Raw genomic sequence first — 17570 nt, 5'->3', positions numbered from 1 at the left:
CTTCCTCGGCCCGGCACGCTTGGAAGAGTTGGATTTGAGTCCGGTACGGTTCATGCACGAGCACATGCACGGGAACGCAACGTGGACATGACATAGGCTTTAGTCGATAAGCCGTCCCACTCATTATCTCTCAGTGTTCAACTCGGATCTCCCCCCGCTATCCAGCCGATTTATGACTGAAAATACTGTTGATGATGTAGGACGCAGCGGGATTCTGGGTCGGGCTAGGGCTTCAGACTCATGGTGTGAGTGGGACCGGAGTGGAACCGGACCGGTACTTTTAGAATAAAAATGCCTGTGTGTCCGTCCAAAATCCACTCCGCTTGCACTTCCTGCTCACGATCACTCCCACGCGCTGATGCAGGCCGAGTGTTGACTAGAAATATGTGAGACGGACTTGTCAGTAAACAGTCATGTTCTCTGTGTTGTTCTCTCTTGTGATGACTTGAACTTGAACCTTGCCGAGGCACAGTCCGGACCGACTGGCCCTAAGTGAGCGTCCCGTCTGAAATGTGCCGCAGTCATGGCATCGTCGGTGTCCTTCCGGGATACTGTCGCAGTGTTTCCTCCGCCGCTGCAACTCCTCCAGCCAACTCCTCTTTGTCATCATGGCTGGCAGGCCGACAGTCTGACTGTGTACTTGGCTGTAGCTGGAATTGATTTGGCAACTGGCAACCACACCAAGCAACAAAGGCCGGCAGCTTCCCGACATGCCGGGACGAGGTTAAGTAAATACGCATGGACAGAATTCAGGGAAGGGAAATTAACCTTAACATACAGGTTTTTGCAGTTGTGTGAAACAGCTGGACAAAAAAAGGTTCCCGGTCCGGATACTTCCTGGATGTCTGACTAAAGCTCCCAGTTTTGGACCTTGATGCTGAAGAAGACAATAGTCCTTCAAGCAGTTTCTGCCGACCGCATGCAAAATTGTTAACCCCGCTAGAAAGGCAGCCAAATGTTGATGGCAGTCCGTCAGTCCAACAGTTTGATCCACTGTGATCTTTCCTGAATCAGAAGGGGATGAAACAACAGCAAAAACACGAACAAGAAGAAGGCAACCGGCTTCCAAAAAACCCAGACCCGACCAGCCAGACACCATCAGAGCCAAAACAAATCCACCTACAGTCATTACACAACATGAAGAAAGGCAGATACCTTGGCAGAAGAGTAAAGGGTGGGATTAGCTGGACAATGACATCATTTATATTTGTACAAAGGAATCATCCAAAGAGATCAACAACTACCGGATCGGAAATCCAATAGCACTTCTGAAGGCCGTGATCGCACCGGTAGCATCCTGATACCACTGAATGATCACATGACACGACTGTCTGTCGTACCATGGAGTTATTCTCGTTTACAGTTCATGAACCGTGAGAGTGTTTCTGTCGGTCGGGAAGGCATCACGCTACAAAACAAACTAAGGTCGTCCAACGTGGCTGAAAGTCTGGTGTTGTTGTTGTTGCTGTATTTTGATGTGAATTTCGCATTAATTTAACATTTCACACAATCCTTTATAAAAATCGTTTTCAACATGGAACCAAGCCAACCAACTACAAGATAATTCACTTTTATACATATAGCCCAAAACCGGATCATAACATAGCTTCTGTCAGTTTGTTTCCTGGCAAACCAAGCTTCATAATAATATAAATGTATATAGTTTCAGTTCAGGGGAGAAGATTCAAGGTGAAACCAGCAGGTGAACCCGTGTTTTCCCGTCTGTTTTCTCTTCACTTCACAGCCGAAGCTAAATGTTTCAGTGGCAACATCTGTCTCCGAGCAAACAGCAACCCTCGGAGCAGCCGTGGGATTCTGGTTTGTTTCAGCAGCAGAGCCCAGCGGGACGCCCACTCGTCTTCAAGGACTATTTGAAGTTCTTTGACGGTCCCCAGTGTTTGATGTCCATCTTTTTTTTTAAACCTTTTTCTTTTTTTCTCTCTGTGATGCCTGCTCTGAATCCAAAAATGGAACTCGATGTGCAGCCTGCAAAAGAAAACCCTAATCAAGCCCTTCGTTTGTTCCGTCTTCCTTCTCCTTCCTCTTTCATCCGTCTCTCCACTTGGATTTCATTCCCACTGTGATCTTAAACGGTTGCTTCTGCATCCCACCACTAAAAACCCAAATCCCATAAATCCAGATAAAAGATGTAACTGTTTACTGTCCGTCTCTCTCCAGGACTTCCCTCTGCTGCGGCTGGACGACGTGGTCGGCGAACACTCCAACATTCTGGGCTTCTCCATGCTGAACAGCAGCCACCCCTTCTTCCTGGAGTTCATCCGGAGCCTCAACCTGTCCTGGAAGGAGGGCTGCGACGTCAGCCCGTACCCCGGACCGGCGGTGAGACGAAACGCAGAGCTTGATTAAAGACGCCGTTGATTAGAAAACAGGAAGTAGCAGCGTCGGTTTAGTTTGGAAGCAAATCGGCTTCACAGCAGCTGAGGTTGTGGAATAGAATGTGTTTTCTTTAGTGTGTTTTTGTTACTTTACAATGAGCTGTTTCTAGACCACGTGGGCCTGTTGGCCGCCATGTTGCTATGGTAACCCAGAACAGACAAACCAAACACGGGGCCAATTCAAAGAAATAGAATAAGAGTGGAACAGACGGATATTGTTAGTCGTTATGGCAACAATGCACGTCAGTGGGCCGGGAAGAGAGAGGACGCAGCTCAGGAGACGCATGTCTGGCTAGTTAGCGAGGCGGCTAGCTAGCTAGGTATCTTGTCCTGGTCTCTGGAGTGGCGTGGAGTCAGGCGGACGGACCATTAGACCCAGCGCTGCCGCTAGTTCTCCAGCCCACTACTCGGTTGAGTTTTCTGTAACAGGTGTAGCAGGAAAGCATGGACAAGCTAGCTAAATAGCCAGCTAGCCTATTTACACCATGCTGAATGCTACACCGGTTACATGGAATGGGCTGTGACTCACCCCAACGCTTTAATGTCTACTGTGTGATGTTGTTCCCTTCACTGGAGTGTGGATGAAGTTGTTATGTTTTACTCATTTAGCCTCCGAACGCTTCGTAACGCTTGTAGTCGCCGCTGTAAAACCTCGCCTCACCTGCTGTGTTACTTGCTGTAAGTCAGTCTATCAGTTGCAATGGCCACTCTGGCCCTCCTACATTGGTTTTGAATGGGAATGTCTGTTACGTCCCTGGTTGGGATGGATTCAGCAACACAACACTCACAAACACAAGGAAACATCGGCCCAGCCTTCGTCAGATGTCCGGTTTGATTTAATCCCGTATATGTTTTAGCGCTCTGCGTCTCCTCCTCCATAATGAAAGCAGCCATCAGGACGAATCAATCTCCTCCGAGCTCTTTTGTCTCATTTGCAGCTCCGATATCAGCGGAGGCAATAACGCCCGAGCAGACAGCTTTAATAAAGATAATGGTAATGGCGGTGGAGGTTGTCACGATCGCTGGAGACGCCATCACCGCTGCCGAGAACGTCCCCCCGGGATTTATGACTCATATTTATTCACTTAAGGAGCTTGACGGAGTTGCATAAAAGAGTCATCGATGTGATTGTTTGGATTGTAATGAACTTTATTATTGTGGTGATGAGGGTCATTACCCAATGATCAAACACAGAGTTTCAGTCTGGATTGGTTGATAGAACCTTTTTATTCCCCTTCAGGCCTGAAGTTTCCCTTCAGGGGAGAAACATTGAGCATCGGATGAAGCCGGTTCAATATTGTTGACATATTAACGTCAAAGGCTTTTACAGAGGGAAGTAGATATGTATCACTGCATTTAAAGAAACACTGTAAGAAAGGTTGGATGTTTTTGAAGACGGGTTTTAGAAGCAAAATAGATCAAAACACCTAAATTAGTATTAGCATTAGTATCTGCCTTTAAAGAGGGCTGATGTCAGTTGATATTTGTTATCATTATCCAACATTATTTTCTCATGTCCCACCATCACAGGCCAAAAATTAGTCCACTCTCATTTTTTTCATTCAAAATAGATTTAAAGAAAAGAAGCAGAGAAGACTGAAGACAGACAGAACAGGGGTGTGTTTAGGACCTGGCAATTGCCACGGGACTTCTTTTTTTTTTACTGCCATAATATTTAATATCAATATGAATTATGAGCTCATAAACCGCCAAATCACTTAACCACTGTTCAGACCCTTTTAGTGACTCGCTGCTCAGATTAAACTCAGTCGGCGTCCGTCCTTCCCTCTCCCTCTCTGGCTGTGGCGTGAATGAGTTACTATGGTTACAGGCATCGGTGTCGCCTGGTCATTTGTCTTAAGCGGCCAAAAATAATTTGAAATGTAAGTCAATGTGACACTCGACATAAAAGGTAATGTGTGTGGACGTTAGTCCTCGTAGCCCCGCGTCCTGGTTTCTAAACTACCTCCGTGTGTGTGTGTGTGTGTGTGCGTGTGTGTGTGTGTGTGTGTGTGTGCGTGTGTGTGTGTGCGTGTGTGTGTGTGTGTGTGTGTGTGTGTGCGTGTGTGTGTGTGTGTGTGTGTGTGTGTGCGTGTGTGTGTGTGTGTGTGTGTGCGTGAGTGTAAAGTAAACACTTGTCGAGGCACACATTTCATTTCTTGCGTGATTAAGACGTGTACGTGAGTCCCAGAGTTTATGGCGTGTTTACTCGCGTCACTCTGCCGCTCTGAAATCACGTCCACGTCTTGGCAGCGTCCCAGAAAGCAGCCGGCTAAATATATTACTGTCACTTGTATTGTTTCCAGTTGAGTGCGAGTTTGTCACCCTTTGGCCTCCGCATGCGATGCACCTTTAACTAACTCCGACGTTAACACACCCACACTTTATTACACAATCAGAGGAACTGACTCAGTACACAGTCTCCTAAAAATGACGTCCCCACACAACGACACCACCTTGTGAATTACGTTTCCAGGGAAACATTATGTTCGTTCTCGGCGTATCACATGAGAGTCCGTGGAGGTCCACGTAGGGAGGAGGTCTGGGCGGAGGACGGGTCCACAAGACCTTAACCCAGGAGACTAACATTGGTGCCCCGTGTGAGTCAATCAGTGTTGTTGCTTTGTACTGGTGTTTTTTTATTTTCTTTTGTTCATTAATTACATGGTTCAAACTGTTGGATGTTCATTTTGGAAAGACGCTATTCATGTCACTAGCGTATATTAACGCGATAAAGTACGTAGAAGGTCAGGTGCCCCGACTGAGGCTGAGGGACAATGTGCTTTATAACCAATACACTCGCCATTTAAAAAGTTGTTTGTTCATTTCATCCTGGTCCCCTTCTAGTCAGATTTAGAATTTCACTCACTAAGCAGTTCATGAGTTTAAATACTTTAAATTGTTTTGCTGTCAGGTGAGAAACTGAAAGTAACAGCTCATATGTGAAATAGAGAAAACGGCTGCTGGACCAGACAGACAGCAATTATTTTCCCTCTTCTATCTTTCTCTCTTCAAACTGTAATTAGTTATCGTCATCCGGCCCCGAGACGATCGACTCGGAGAGAACTTCAATCACACTCGGTCGTACATCCGTCTTTTGTTTATCAGCCGCCGACAGACGGTCGCCGCTCTGCCTCCGTATACGATTCGTCTGATTCCCTCCGAGTGCCAGTTTGACTGACAACTGACCAAACGGACCAGAACGTCAGACTGCGATAGGATCGGCGAGCCGTAACGAGGCGCCTGCTGAGCGCCGCTGATACCGGGGAGCTGCTATCATCTGCCTGTCGGAGCGTCGACAAACACATTGTTTTATTATTGTGTGTGTGTGTGTATGAACAGTATTAGATCAAGTGATAGAGAATAAGACAGAGAATGTTCAGCTATGCAGCTATAAGGAGCTTTTCTTAGCCTCTTTTAGCTCAGGAGGAGGTGGAGACCAAGACGGAGCTAAAAGGAGCATGAACACTACCTGCCAGAGTGGAGAGAAGACACCGGTGGGTTGATTGTTTGTTTGTTACGTTGCAGCTGTCGTCGGCCCTGATGTTCGACGCCGTCCACGTGGTGGTGAGCGCCGTGCGGGAGCTGAACCGCAGTCAGGAGATCGGCGTGAAGCCGCTGAGCTGCACGTCTCCGCTCATCTGGCAGCATGGAACCAGCCTCATGAACTACCTACGCATGGTGAACACACACACACACACTTTTCACAAACTGACTCTGAACACAGCCTGTCTGCGTTGCCCTCTAGTGGCGGTCTGAGTTATGACGACGGTAGAAGGGATGTAAGGTTAAAGTGGACGGACGGCTCAGCGAAGCGACTTTGACATGTGACACTGCTGCTCACATCCCATCAGATTTGAAGAGTCAGCGTTGGTTTCCTTTATCCACTCCGACCTCCGCCTCCCTTCGGTGTTGTCCGAGAGGTCAGAGGTCAGGAGACGTTCATGCAGATGATCTTTGTTACAAACACAGTTGTGCTGCTGATGGAGGCGTCAACAAAACCTCTTTGTCCTTATTCTCATCCTCCTCTCCTCTCCTCCTTTCTGTATGTCAGCCACGTCGTGTTCCTTCCACTGAGGATGCCTCCCCTCCTCCCCCTCCTCCCCTTCCTCCCCTCCTCCCCCTCCTCCCTTCCTCCCCTTCCTCCCCTCCTCCCCCTCCTCCCCTCCTCCCCCTCCTCCCCTTCCTCCCCTCCTCCCCCTCCTCCCCTCCTCCCCCTCCTCCCCTTCCTCCCCTCCTCCCCCTCCTCCCCCTCCTCCCCTTCCTCCCCTCCTCCCCCTCCTCCCCTCCTCCCCCTCCTCCCTTCCTCCCCTTCCTCCCCTCCTCCCCTTCCTCCCCCTCCTCCCCCTCCTCCCCTCCTCCCCTCCTCCCCTTCCTCCCCCTCCTCCCTTCCTCCCCTCCTCCCCCTCCTCCCCTCCTCCACTTCCTCCCCCTCCTCCCCCTCCTCCCCTCCTCCCCCTCCTCCACTCCTCCACTTCCTCCCCCTCCTCCCCTTCCTCCCCCTCCTCCCCCTCCTCCACTTCCTCCACCTCCTCCCCTTACTCCCCTCCTCCCCCTCCTCCACTCCTCCACTTCCTCCCCCTCCTCCCCTTCCTCCCCTTCCTCCCCCTCCTCCCCTCCCTCCCCTTCCTCCCCCCCCTCCCTCTATATTGTTTTTGTTGCTCTCAGTGCATCACTTCATCATCTCTACACTGTTTTTGGCAGTAAGAGCCCTTCCCTCCCCCCCTCCCCCCCTCTCTCTCTCTCTCTCTCTCTCTCTCTCTCTCTCTCTCTCTCTTTCTCTCTCTATCTCTCTCTCTATCTCCCTCGCCACAGAGTTTTTGGGATGTAATTCATCTTGAGTCTCACACACACACACACACACACACACACACTCATACTCATACTGTACGTGCACTCCGTTACTCACATAATCTCATATATTCACGCTCGACTGCACACGTTTCACACAAACTCAGGAGGATTTTCATCAAACACCGAGTCCCCCGTACACCCCCGAGGTAAACCCAGTCGGCCGTCCACTGCAGTGAGGAATGACCAGACCTGTATGTTGGTGAAACTACACAACAGCTACACAAACCAACGGGAAAACAGCACAAAAACACAGAGATGAGCTCTTTGGATTAGCTCCGAGTGCTAACTGCTAGCAGGTTAGCTAACGATGCTTTATGGTTGTTTGTGTCTCATCAGGTGGAGTACGACGGTCTGACGGGTCACATCGAGTTCAACAGCAAAGGCCAGAGGACCAATTACACCCTGAAGATCCTGGAGAAACACCCGGGGGGGCATAAAGAGGTCAGAGGTCAAATGGGGTCGAGTGGGCCGTTAACATTCAGCGTTCTGACTGAATTCCTAAAAAAAACTGAGCGTTTGAGCTGAAAGGAGCCGGAGAACTCCTGCAGGGAACTCTGGGAGATTCATGTTTACAGCCGCCGGGGAGCTGTAGCTTCTCAGTAATCAGTTCCCTCATCCATCCATCAATGACATCAGTGCGTTTACAGACTTTGTCCTGACGGTCATTAAAAGGTCAGCGATCGACTGGGGTCACCGCGGGGGTCAATGGGCTCCAAAACCGGGGGAAAGTGTGCCGTAAGCAAATGCAGATTAATCCGATTGCTATTTGATTTATATTCAGACTTTAAGTAGCCAGCTAGCATCGCTCTGTTGGAAAGGTTTACAAATCTATCTAAAGCCAAACTCATTAAAGCAGCATCACGCCCCCTTCTGGTGGACCATGGGATCAAAAATATGGACCAAAGTCAAAGATCAGACACAAATGACTTTTCAATCCTGTTTGAATCCTGAATTACACAAACGGTGTTTGTCAGTTTAAAAGAAAAGAAAGTCTGGGTTTGTCTATAACTATATCTAACTTTATATACCGTATATACTTTATATACTGTAATGGGAATTTTGGATGTTTGTACTTTATAATCAGAATATTTGTCAGGCCAGACATCGATCCGCATCTCCTCATCTGACTGTTATGCTATGACGAAAATGAACGCCTGTTTGTAGATGATATGAACATGAGTGCCACATTGACATAAGATAATTTCAGGACTATGATGCCTGTGTTCTGTAAATCTTGACCTTGCCTGTACATCTTGTCTTTGTAAGATAGGACATGATCCGTCCTTTGGTTCCTCCTCCTTAAAAGGGAGACTGTTGTTGGACTCAGGGTCGTTCCTGCTGATTCTGAACCTTTGCATCAGAAGGCAGGGGTGAACCTCCTCTGCAGATGAGAATACTTAGTGGAATAAACCTCGGAGAAAAAGCTGATCCTGGTTGTTGATCTTTATTGGGCAGATTCATTTTTCCACAACAATACTCAGACTACAGGCCTCGCTGGTTCTTTCACTTCCTGGCTGATGAAAAGAGTCACCAGATAAAACAGCAGAAGAAGGAACCAAAACCCCGTTTTGAATCCAGGCCCCTCTTGCTGACTCACAGTGCAAAGAAAAACAATAAATGGTCTTTTGCATTCCTATGAGTAAGAAAAGATTTTACTTCATGGAGATGAATAAGAAAGAAAACTTCTCCCACACTGAAGCTCTTTATCAGTTTCTCCTGCGCTTGACAGCAAAGTATCCAAGCGGCTATTAACCAGACAAACAAGAGGTCAAGTGAGGTCATGAGGTCGGGGGATGTGATGGGTTCGGTGATAGGTCAGTGGATGGGCGTTGACGTGCTACAGCAGCTTTTTATGACCTTATTATCCTGCTGAATGAGGATGAGCCAGATTGATTTGGGCATCGATTCCCTGTCGGTCTTTCACAGCCGACTTTCCTCATTTGTCTGTTTGTCCTTCGCTTTCTTACTTTCTTTATCACTTCTTCATTTTGTCGTGGTTCCTTTTTCTTCCACCTCGATCTTTGGTTCCAAATACAAAAGCTCCATTTTTAATGTTTGTAGGATTAAGGGGGATTGATTGGCAGTAATATAATATTTTATTAATAATTGTCTTCATTGGTGTATAATCACCTGAAACTTTGTGTTGTAAGCTCAGAATAATATCTAAATATGGTTTAATAAGTTTCTACAGCAGCCCAGAAAGGACAAACTTAACACTGTCTCTACATTGAGTCTTAAGCCTAATGTTGTTATTTGACGCGCTTGGAAAGGGAGGGGCCATACATTTTACCTCACCATCTTTAAATACCCTGGTCGTTTGTCTCCTAACTCTTCTTCTTCCTCCCGGACCGACAGATCGGGACCTGGTTCTCCAACAACACGCTGGTCATGAACTCCACGTCGCTGGACCTCAACGCGTCGGAGACGTTGGCTAACAAGACGCTAGTCGTCACCACCATACTGGTATTCTGTCATACGTGCACATAATATGTAGAGTCAGACTGCTCAGTGTTTCTCTTTCTTCTAATCGGCCGCTGTGTGATGTCACTTCCCCTCTGACAGGAAAACCCGTATGTGATGCGTAAGTCTAACTATCAAGACTTCCGCGGTAACGGTCAGTACGAGGGTTTCTGCGTGGATATGCTGCGGGAGCTGTCGGACATCTTGAAGTTCTCCTTCAAGATCAAGCTGGTGGACGACGGTCTTTACGGGGCGCCGGAGCCAAATGGCAGCTGGACCGGCATGGTGGGCGAGCTCATCAACCGGGTGAGTGGGGGGGGTTGCTGGTTGCCAAAACGTCATGAAGCAACTACGTTTGTACACACATATTCTAAAGAATAGTGTAGTAGTAGCGTTGGGTGTATTGTTGTTAACAGCGTAGTTGAAGTGCTGTAGTTGAAGTGCTGTAGTTGAAGTGCTGTAGTTGAAGTGTTGTAGTTGAAGTGCTGTAGTTGAAGTGCGGTAGTTGAAGTGCTGTAGTTGAAGTGCTGTAGTTGAAGTTGTAGTTGAAGTGCTGTAGTTGAAGTGCTGTAGTTGAAGTGCTGTAGTTGAAGTGCTGTAGTTGAAGTTGTAGTTGAAGTGCTGTAGTTGAAGTGCTGTAGTTGAAGTGCTGTAGTTGAAGTGCTGTAGTTGAAGTGCTGTCGTTGAAGTGCTGTAGTTGAAGTGCGGTAGTTGAAGTGCTGTAGTTGAAGTGCTGTAGTTGAAGTTGTAGTTGAAGTGCTGTAGTTGAAGTGCTGTAGTTGAAGTTGTAGTTGAAGTGCTGTAGTTGAAGTGCTGTAGTTGAAGTGTTGTAGTTGAAGTGCTGTAGTTGAAGTGCTGTAGTTGAAGTGTTGTAGTTGAAGTGCTGTAGTTGAAGTGTTGTAGTTGAAGTGCTGTAGTTGAAGTGCGGTAGTTGAAGTGCTGTAGTTGAAGTGTTGTAGTTGAAGTGCGGTAGTTGAAGTGCTGTAGTTGAAGTGCTGTAGTTGAAGTTGTAGTTGAAGTGCTGTAGTTGAAGTGCTGTAGTTGAAGTTGTAGTTGAAGTGTTGTAGTTGAAGTTGTAGTTGAAGTTGTAGGTGAAGTGCTGTAGTTGAAGTGTTGTAGTTGAAGTGCTGTAGTTGAAGTGTTGTAGTTGAAGTTGTAGTTGAAGTGTTGTAGTTGAAGTTGTAGTTGAAGTTGTAGTTGAAGTGTTTAGTTGAAGTGCTGTAGTTGAAGTGTTGTAGTTGAAGTGTTGTAGTTGAAGTGCTGTAGTTGAAGTGTTGTAGTTGAAGTGTTGTAGTTGAAGTTGTAGTTGAAGTTGTAGTTGAAGTGTTTAGTTGAAGTGCTGTAGTTGAAGTTGTAGTTGAAGTGTTGTAGTTGAAGTGCGGTAGTTGACGTGCTGTAGTTGAAGTGCTGTAGTTGAAGTTGTAGTTGAAGTGCTGTAGTTGAAGTTGTAGTTGAAGTGTTGTAGTTAAAGTTGTAGTTGAAGTTGTAGTTGAAGTGTTTATTTGAAGTGCTGTAGTTGAAGTGTTGTAGTTGAAGTGCTGTAGTTGAAGTGCTGTAGTTGAAGTGTTGTAGTTGAAGTGTTGTAGTTGAAGTTGTAGTTGAAGTTGTAGTTGAAGTGTTTAGTTGAAGTGCTGTAGTTGAAGTGCTGTAGTTGAAGTGCTGTAGTTGAAGTGTTGTAGTTGAAGTGCTGTAGTTGAAGTGCTGTAGTTGAAGTGCTGTAGTTGAAGTTGTAGTTGAAGTGCTGTAGTTGAAGTGCTGTAGTTGAAGTGCTGTAGTTGAAGTGCTGTAGTTGAAGTTGTAGTTGAAGTGCTGTCGTTGAAGTGCTGTAGTTGAAGTGTTGTAGTTGAAGTGCTGTCGTTGAAGTGCTGTAGTTGAAGTGCTGTCGTTGAAGTGCTGTAGTTGAAGTGCTGTAGTTGAAGTGCTGTAGTTGAAGTGTTGTAGTTGAAGTGTTGTAGTTGAAGTGTTGTAGTTGAAGTGCAGTAGTTGAAGTGCTGTAGTTGAAGTGCTGTAGTTGAAGTGCTGTAGTTGAAGTGTTGTAGTTGAAGTGCGGTAGTTGAAGTGCTGTAGTTGAAGTGCTGTAGTTGAAGTGCTGTAGTTGAAGTGCTGTAGTTGAAGTGTTGTAGTTGAAGTGCTGTAGTTGAAGTGCTGTAGTTGAAGTGCGGTAGTTGAAGTGCTGTAGTTGAAGTGCTGTAGTTGAAGTGTTGTAGTTGAAGTGTTGTAGTTGAAGTGCTGTAGTTGAAGTGCTGTAGTTGAAGTGCTGTAGTTGAAGTGCGGTAGTTGAAGTGCTGTAGTTGAAGTGCTGTAGTTGAAGTGTTGTAGTTGAAGTGCTGTAGTTGAAGTGCTGTAGTTGAAGTGTTGTAGTTGAAGTGTTGTAGCTGAAGTTGTAGCTGAAGTTGTAGTTGAAGTGTTTAGTTGAAGTGCTGTAGTTGAAGTGCTGTAGTTGAAGTGCTGTAGTTGAAGTGTTGTGGTTGAAGTGCTGTAGTTGAAGTGCTGTAGTTGAAGTGCTGTAGTTGAAGTTGTAGTTGAAGTGCTGTAGTTGAAGTGCTGTAGTTGAAGTGCTGTAGTTGAAGTTGTAGTTGAAGTGCTGTCGTTGAAGTGCTGTAGTTGAAGTGTTGTAGTTGAAGTGCTGTCGTTGAAGTGCTGTAGTTGAAGTGCTGTCGTTGAAGTGCTGTAGTTGAAGTGCTGTAGTTGAAGTGCTGTAGTTGAAGTGCTGTAGTTGAAGTGTTGTAGTTGAAGTGTTGTAGTTGAAGTGCAGTAGTTGAAGTGCAGTAGTTGAAGTGCTGTAGTTGAAGTGCTGTAGTTGAAGTGCTGTAGTTGAAGTGTTGTAGTTGAAGTGCGGTAGTTGAAGTGCGGTAGTTGAAGTGCTGTAGTTGAAGTGCTGTAGTTGAAGTGTTGTAGTTGAAGTGTTGTAGTTGAAGTGCTGTAGTTGAAGTGTTGTAGTTGAAGTTCTGTAGTTGAAGTGCTGTAGTTGAAGTGCGGTAGTTGAAGTGTTGTAGTTGAAGTGTTGTAGTTGAAGTGTTGTAGTTGAAGTGCTGTCGTTGAAGTGCTGTAGTTGAAGTGTTGTCGTTGAAGTGCTGTAGTTGAAGTGCTGTAGTTGAAGTGCTGTCGTTGAAGTGCTGTAGTTGAAGTGCGGTAGTTGAAGTGCGGTAGTTGAAGTGCTGTAGTTGAAGTGCTGTAGTTGAAGTGTTGTAGTTGAAGTGCTGTAGTTGAAGTGCTGTAGTTGAAGTGCTGTAGTTGAAGTGTTGTAGTTGAAGTGTTGTAGTTGAAGTGCAGTAGTTGAAGTGCTGTAGTTGAAGTGTTGTAGTTGAAGTGTTGTAGTTGAAGTGAGGTAGTTGAAGTGCTGTAGTTGAAGTGCTGTAGTTGAAGTGCTGTAGTTGAAGTGCTGTAGTTGAAGTGCGGTAGTTGAAGTGTTGTAGTTGAAGTGCTGTAGTTGAAGTGCGGTAGTTGAAGTGCGGTAGTTGAAGTGCTGTAGTTGAAGTGCTGTAGTTGAAGTGCTGTAGTTGAAGTGCTGTAGTTGAAGTGTTGTAGTTGAAGTGCTGTAGTTGAAGTGCTGTAGTTGAAGTGCGGTAGTTGAAGTGCTGTAGTTGAAGTGTTGTAGTTGAAGTGCTGTAGTTGAAGTGCTGTAGTTGAAGTGTTGTAGTTGAAGTGCTGTAGTTGAAGTGCTGTAGTTGTAGTGTGTCCTCACGTTCAGGGAGTAAAAGTCCGATGTGTCTTCACTGAAACAGCCTGCGAGTGTGCACACATACCCACATGGACTTCTTATCGCCTGTACTTTCTCTCAGCGTTGTCGCAGCCGATCCTCCACGAAGCTTTAATTAGACTCGACTTGACTTAAAATGAGCCACTTTCCCTGAGAAAACAACTAGCGGGGAAATTGGGCTTCAGCCACTTAAAGCGTCCTCAGCGTCTCCATGTGTCTCTGCTGCTCGGGGCCGAGGCTTCCAACGCTCCACCACTCGCATAATTGGCAGCCTCTTGTGTTGCAGTTAAGGGTGCCATCACTGTCGCACTCCTCACGCCCCGTTACCATAGCAACTAACGCAGAACCAACGTCGGAGCGAGGGGGATCGCTGGAGAGCGCTTGTGTTCGCTTGGCCACAGTCGATATGTTTATTCAGTGTGAAATGTTTCCTGTTGAACTTGATGAATGCTTTTTAAAAAAACAGAGAAAAACGAATAAAATCCAATTTGTCTGTTGAGATCTGTGTTTTCTGAGACCTCTGGAGCTTCAGCCTGATCTCACGGGAAGGCATATAAATGATTTAATTTTGCACCATCTCATCGGCGTCAAACCACCGCAGGCATCCCAGTTGGACTTAAATTGACTATATGGTGTAAAATGACATGAAAAAGCAAGTTTGTCGTAGTTATTCCCACTAAAGGGAAAGGCAGCCTCATCGTGTCTAAATCCAGCATCACCGGTCATTTTGAGAGAGTAAAGCGTAGGACTACTTCTTTTTCATATAACCTTCCTGAATAATAGATTTTCTTACTTTTAAAATAATTAATATTATGCATTTCCAATATATTTATTTGGAGATAATAATTCATCATCTGCATATTTTAACATAATATTGTAGAAAACTTCAGCAGCTCTTTCACCAAACTTTAACTGCTCTCTGTATTCTGAAGGTTTTCACTGAGGGCTTCGTTCATATATCATTCATAGCCTGATTTATACAACATTGTATTTTGAAGAAAAAATTAGTTTTTTTCCTCATGGCTGTTGAGTATTCTCTGAATCTATGGAGTGATATAGAGATATCTATAATTCCCTCTGAAAAAACCTTTGAATACAATATGTTGATAAAAGTTCAATTCAGATTTATGTTCTGGGAATGTATGAAAATCAGTGCATATATAATATTACATTTCAGAAAACATTATTCTAAATAATATACTAGGCAGTATATCCATCCATCCATCCATCCATTTTCTTCCGCTTATCCGGTACCGGGTCGCGGGGGCAGCTGCCTGAGCAGGGACGCCCAGACTTCCCTCTCCCCGGACACTTCCCCCAGCTCCTCCGTGAGGACCCCAAGGCGTTCCCAGGCCAGCCGGGTGACATAGTCACTCCAGCGTGTCCTGGGTCTTCCTCGGGGTCTCCTCCCGGTGGGGCATGCCTGGAACACCTCCCGAGGGAGGCGTCCAGGGGGCATCCGATGCAGATGCCCGAGCCACCTCAACTGGCTCCTCTCGATGTGGAGGAGCAGCGGCTCTACTCCGAGCTCCCCCCGTGTGACGGAGCTCCTCACCCTATCTCTAAGGGAGCGCCCCGCCACCCTGCGGAGGAAGCTCATTTCGGCCGCTTGAGCAAGCCACCTTTTTCCGGTCGAGAACCATGGCCTCAGATTTGGAGGTGCTAATCCTCATCCCGGCTGCTTCACACTCGGCTGCAAACCGCCCCAGGACATGCTGGAGGTCCTGGCTCGAAGGAGCCAACAAGACCACATCGTCCGCAAAAAGCAGGGATGAAATCCAGTGGCTCCCGAACCAGATCCCCTCCGGCCCACGGCTGCGCCTAGAAATCCTGTCCATAAAAATAATGAACAGGACCGGTGACAAAGGGCAGCCCTGCCGGAGTCCAACATGCACCTGGAACAGGTCTGACTTACTGCCGGCAATGCGAACCAAGCTCCTGCTCCGGTCATACAGGGACCGAACAGCCCTTAGCAGAGGGCCCCCGACCCCGTACTCCCGAAGTACCTCCCAAAGAATGCCACGAGGGACACGGTCGAATGCCTTCTCCAAGTCCACAAAACACATGTGGACTGGTTGGGCAAACTCCCATGAACCCTCGAGCACCCTGCGGAGGGTATAGAGCTGGTCCAGTGTTCCACGGCCAGGACGAAAACCGCATTGTTCCTCCTGATACTAGGCAGTATACATTAGTTAATTATGTGATATAATTATGTTTATAATTACAATGAGGAGCCTCGAGGAAGTTATATATTCCAATGTTTGTGGAGAAAATGACTTGTAGCTGTTTAAACAGCCCCCCCCCCTTCACAATAACAATGAGTTAAGCTCCTCCTTGCTTCATTTGTAAAACGTGAGTGTGAACTAATAACTGGACGGAGCATCTGGGGCTTCCCTCTGCGTTTATTAGAAGCAAAGAGAAACTGCTTGTGTCTAACATTAATCTTTCCAAAAGCAGAAGACTTAATGCAAAGTCTACTTTATGTTAGTAATAAAAACGTGCCTTTGGGACGGAGCTTTTTACTGGGTTTGCATAAAGAGTCTCTTGAACTCGAGTAGGTAATTCATTAAATGTCTTGTCAACACTTGTTTTTTATTGTTGGTCCTCTGGTGAAGAACTTTGTGGACCTCTTTAACGGTGTTGGCGTCATGGAAACATGAACAACAGTCTCCGTTAAATAGTCACGTACATGGACACGGAAACCACGGCAACGCAAAGTTGATCGGGATGCATTTTCATGGCGGACACATACATTTGAGATGTTTTCCCTATTCGGTGTTTCCGTTGCCTAAACCTTCGTTTTGTGGCGTGATGTCATCCCGACTGACGAATCACGCGACGCAGCTTCAAGCCATACTTTGTTTATTTGACTGTTTCACAAACAGCCGTGTTGAACTGTCGGGACCTCACAAGTATAGAAGCTCTGATATGATGCATCGTCTTCCTGTCTCATACTGCGTATAAAACACACACACTATGTGTCAGCTACACATGATGGTGATGATGGTGGCTGATGGTGTGTGTGTGTGTGTGTGTGTGTGTGTGTGTCTGTGTGTGTGTGTGTGTGTGTGTGTGTGTGTGTGTGTGTGTGTGTGTGTGTGTGTGTGTGTTAGAAAGAGGAAATTGGGAACACAAGCAGGCCATTAAGAGGCTAATCAACTGTGTTTTTTTTTCTTACTAATTATACAGAGCTGTTTCAATTACACTGCGGGATCCCACAGCATGAACACACACACGCACACACACAGACACACACACACACAGGCCAGCAGGTATTCACACACTTTTATCTGTAGCCAGAGCCTCTTTAAGCCTTTTATGTAAATGTCTTCAGATTTACAAATGTCCTCCGTCTCTGTTTCTGTGTTGCTTCTTCAGCTCGATCTGCCATCTCTCTCTCTCACACACACACACACACACACACACACACACACACCCCTCATTTACATGACACATTTCTGCGACCTTAACCATCACACAACACCAACCTTCACACCAAGGCTGAACCCTGAAACAGAACCTGAGTTCGTTCCACCACTGAGGACCAGACTAATGTCAGGACAGCAGAGTCACTGCCATCTTCTGAAAAAGGCTCAAGACTCACCTGGACTAACAACCCCCCCCCCCCCCCTAAAAAACCTTACCTATAGCCCTTTGATCATAGCACTGTTGCTCTTAAGGTATGTTTGCTGAACAGCTACTACTTGACTCAGACGAGGACCGAACACTTGTTCTATTTTTAGCTCTTACTTTATCGGCGATGATACGTTGTGGTTTCTTTGTTTCCTTTTTGTACTTATTGTCAGTCGCTTTGTATCACCTGGTCCTCACTATGTATCAAGGACAGGAAACATGGTTCTCATCAGAAAGACAACATTCCACACACACACACACACACAGAGAACGCTGTAAAGGCTGGGAGTCTGATGAAACTGAGTGAAATTCGTTAAACAAGTGTGTGCTCGTTAATCAATTAAGTGTTAATTAAGGAGCGGAGAGGTGTCTGGGGTCCAGATAAACGTCCCACCGTGGATCCTCTCTCTGTCTCTCTGTTGACTTTACACTTAATGAGATTATCTCTCAACTCTCATTTGCCAGCAAGGTTAAATCCATCATTCATCTGGAGCGGCACGGTAAAACAGTCCCTGTTGTCGAGGTAA

General features: G+C 46.4%; 1 protein-coding gene across 3 annotated transcripts in view; it reads left to right on the top strand.

The window, feature by feature from the left end:
- The window catches only part of LOC311027367 (glutamate receptor ionotropic, kainate 5-like), a 100689-nt gene that overhangs the window by 73134 nt on the left and 9985 nt on the right, over window positions 1–17570 (top strand). For all 3 annotated transcript variants that reach the window (XM_084031365.1, XM_084031364.1, XM_084031363.1), the window contains exons 8-12: window positions 2179–2340; window positions 5925–6077; window positions 7587–7691; window positions 9606–9713; window positions 9813–10016. In XM_084031365.1, the coding sequence (XP_083887491.1) occupies window positions 2179–2340; window positions 5925–6077; window positions 7587–7691; window positions 9606–9713; window positions 9813–10016 (732 nt within the window). The remainder of the gene's footprint in view (window positions 1–2178; window positions 2341–5924; window positions 6078–7586; window positions 7692–9605; window positions 9714–9812; window positions 10017–17570) is intronic.

Source organism: Eutrigla gurnardus (genome assembly GCF_963514095.1).
Source record: "Eutrigla gurnardus genome assembly, chromosome: 17".
Classification (NCBI taxonomy): Eukaryota; Metazoa; Chordata; class Actinopteri; order Perciformes; family Triglidae; genus Eutrigla; species Eutrigla gurnardus.
This window is presented reverse-complemented; position numbering and strand designations above follow the sequence as displayed.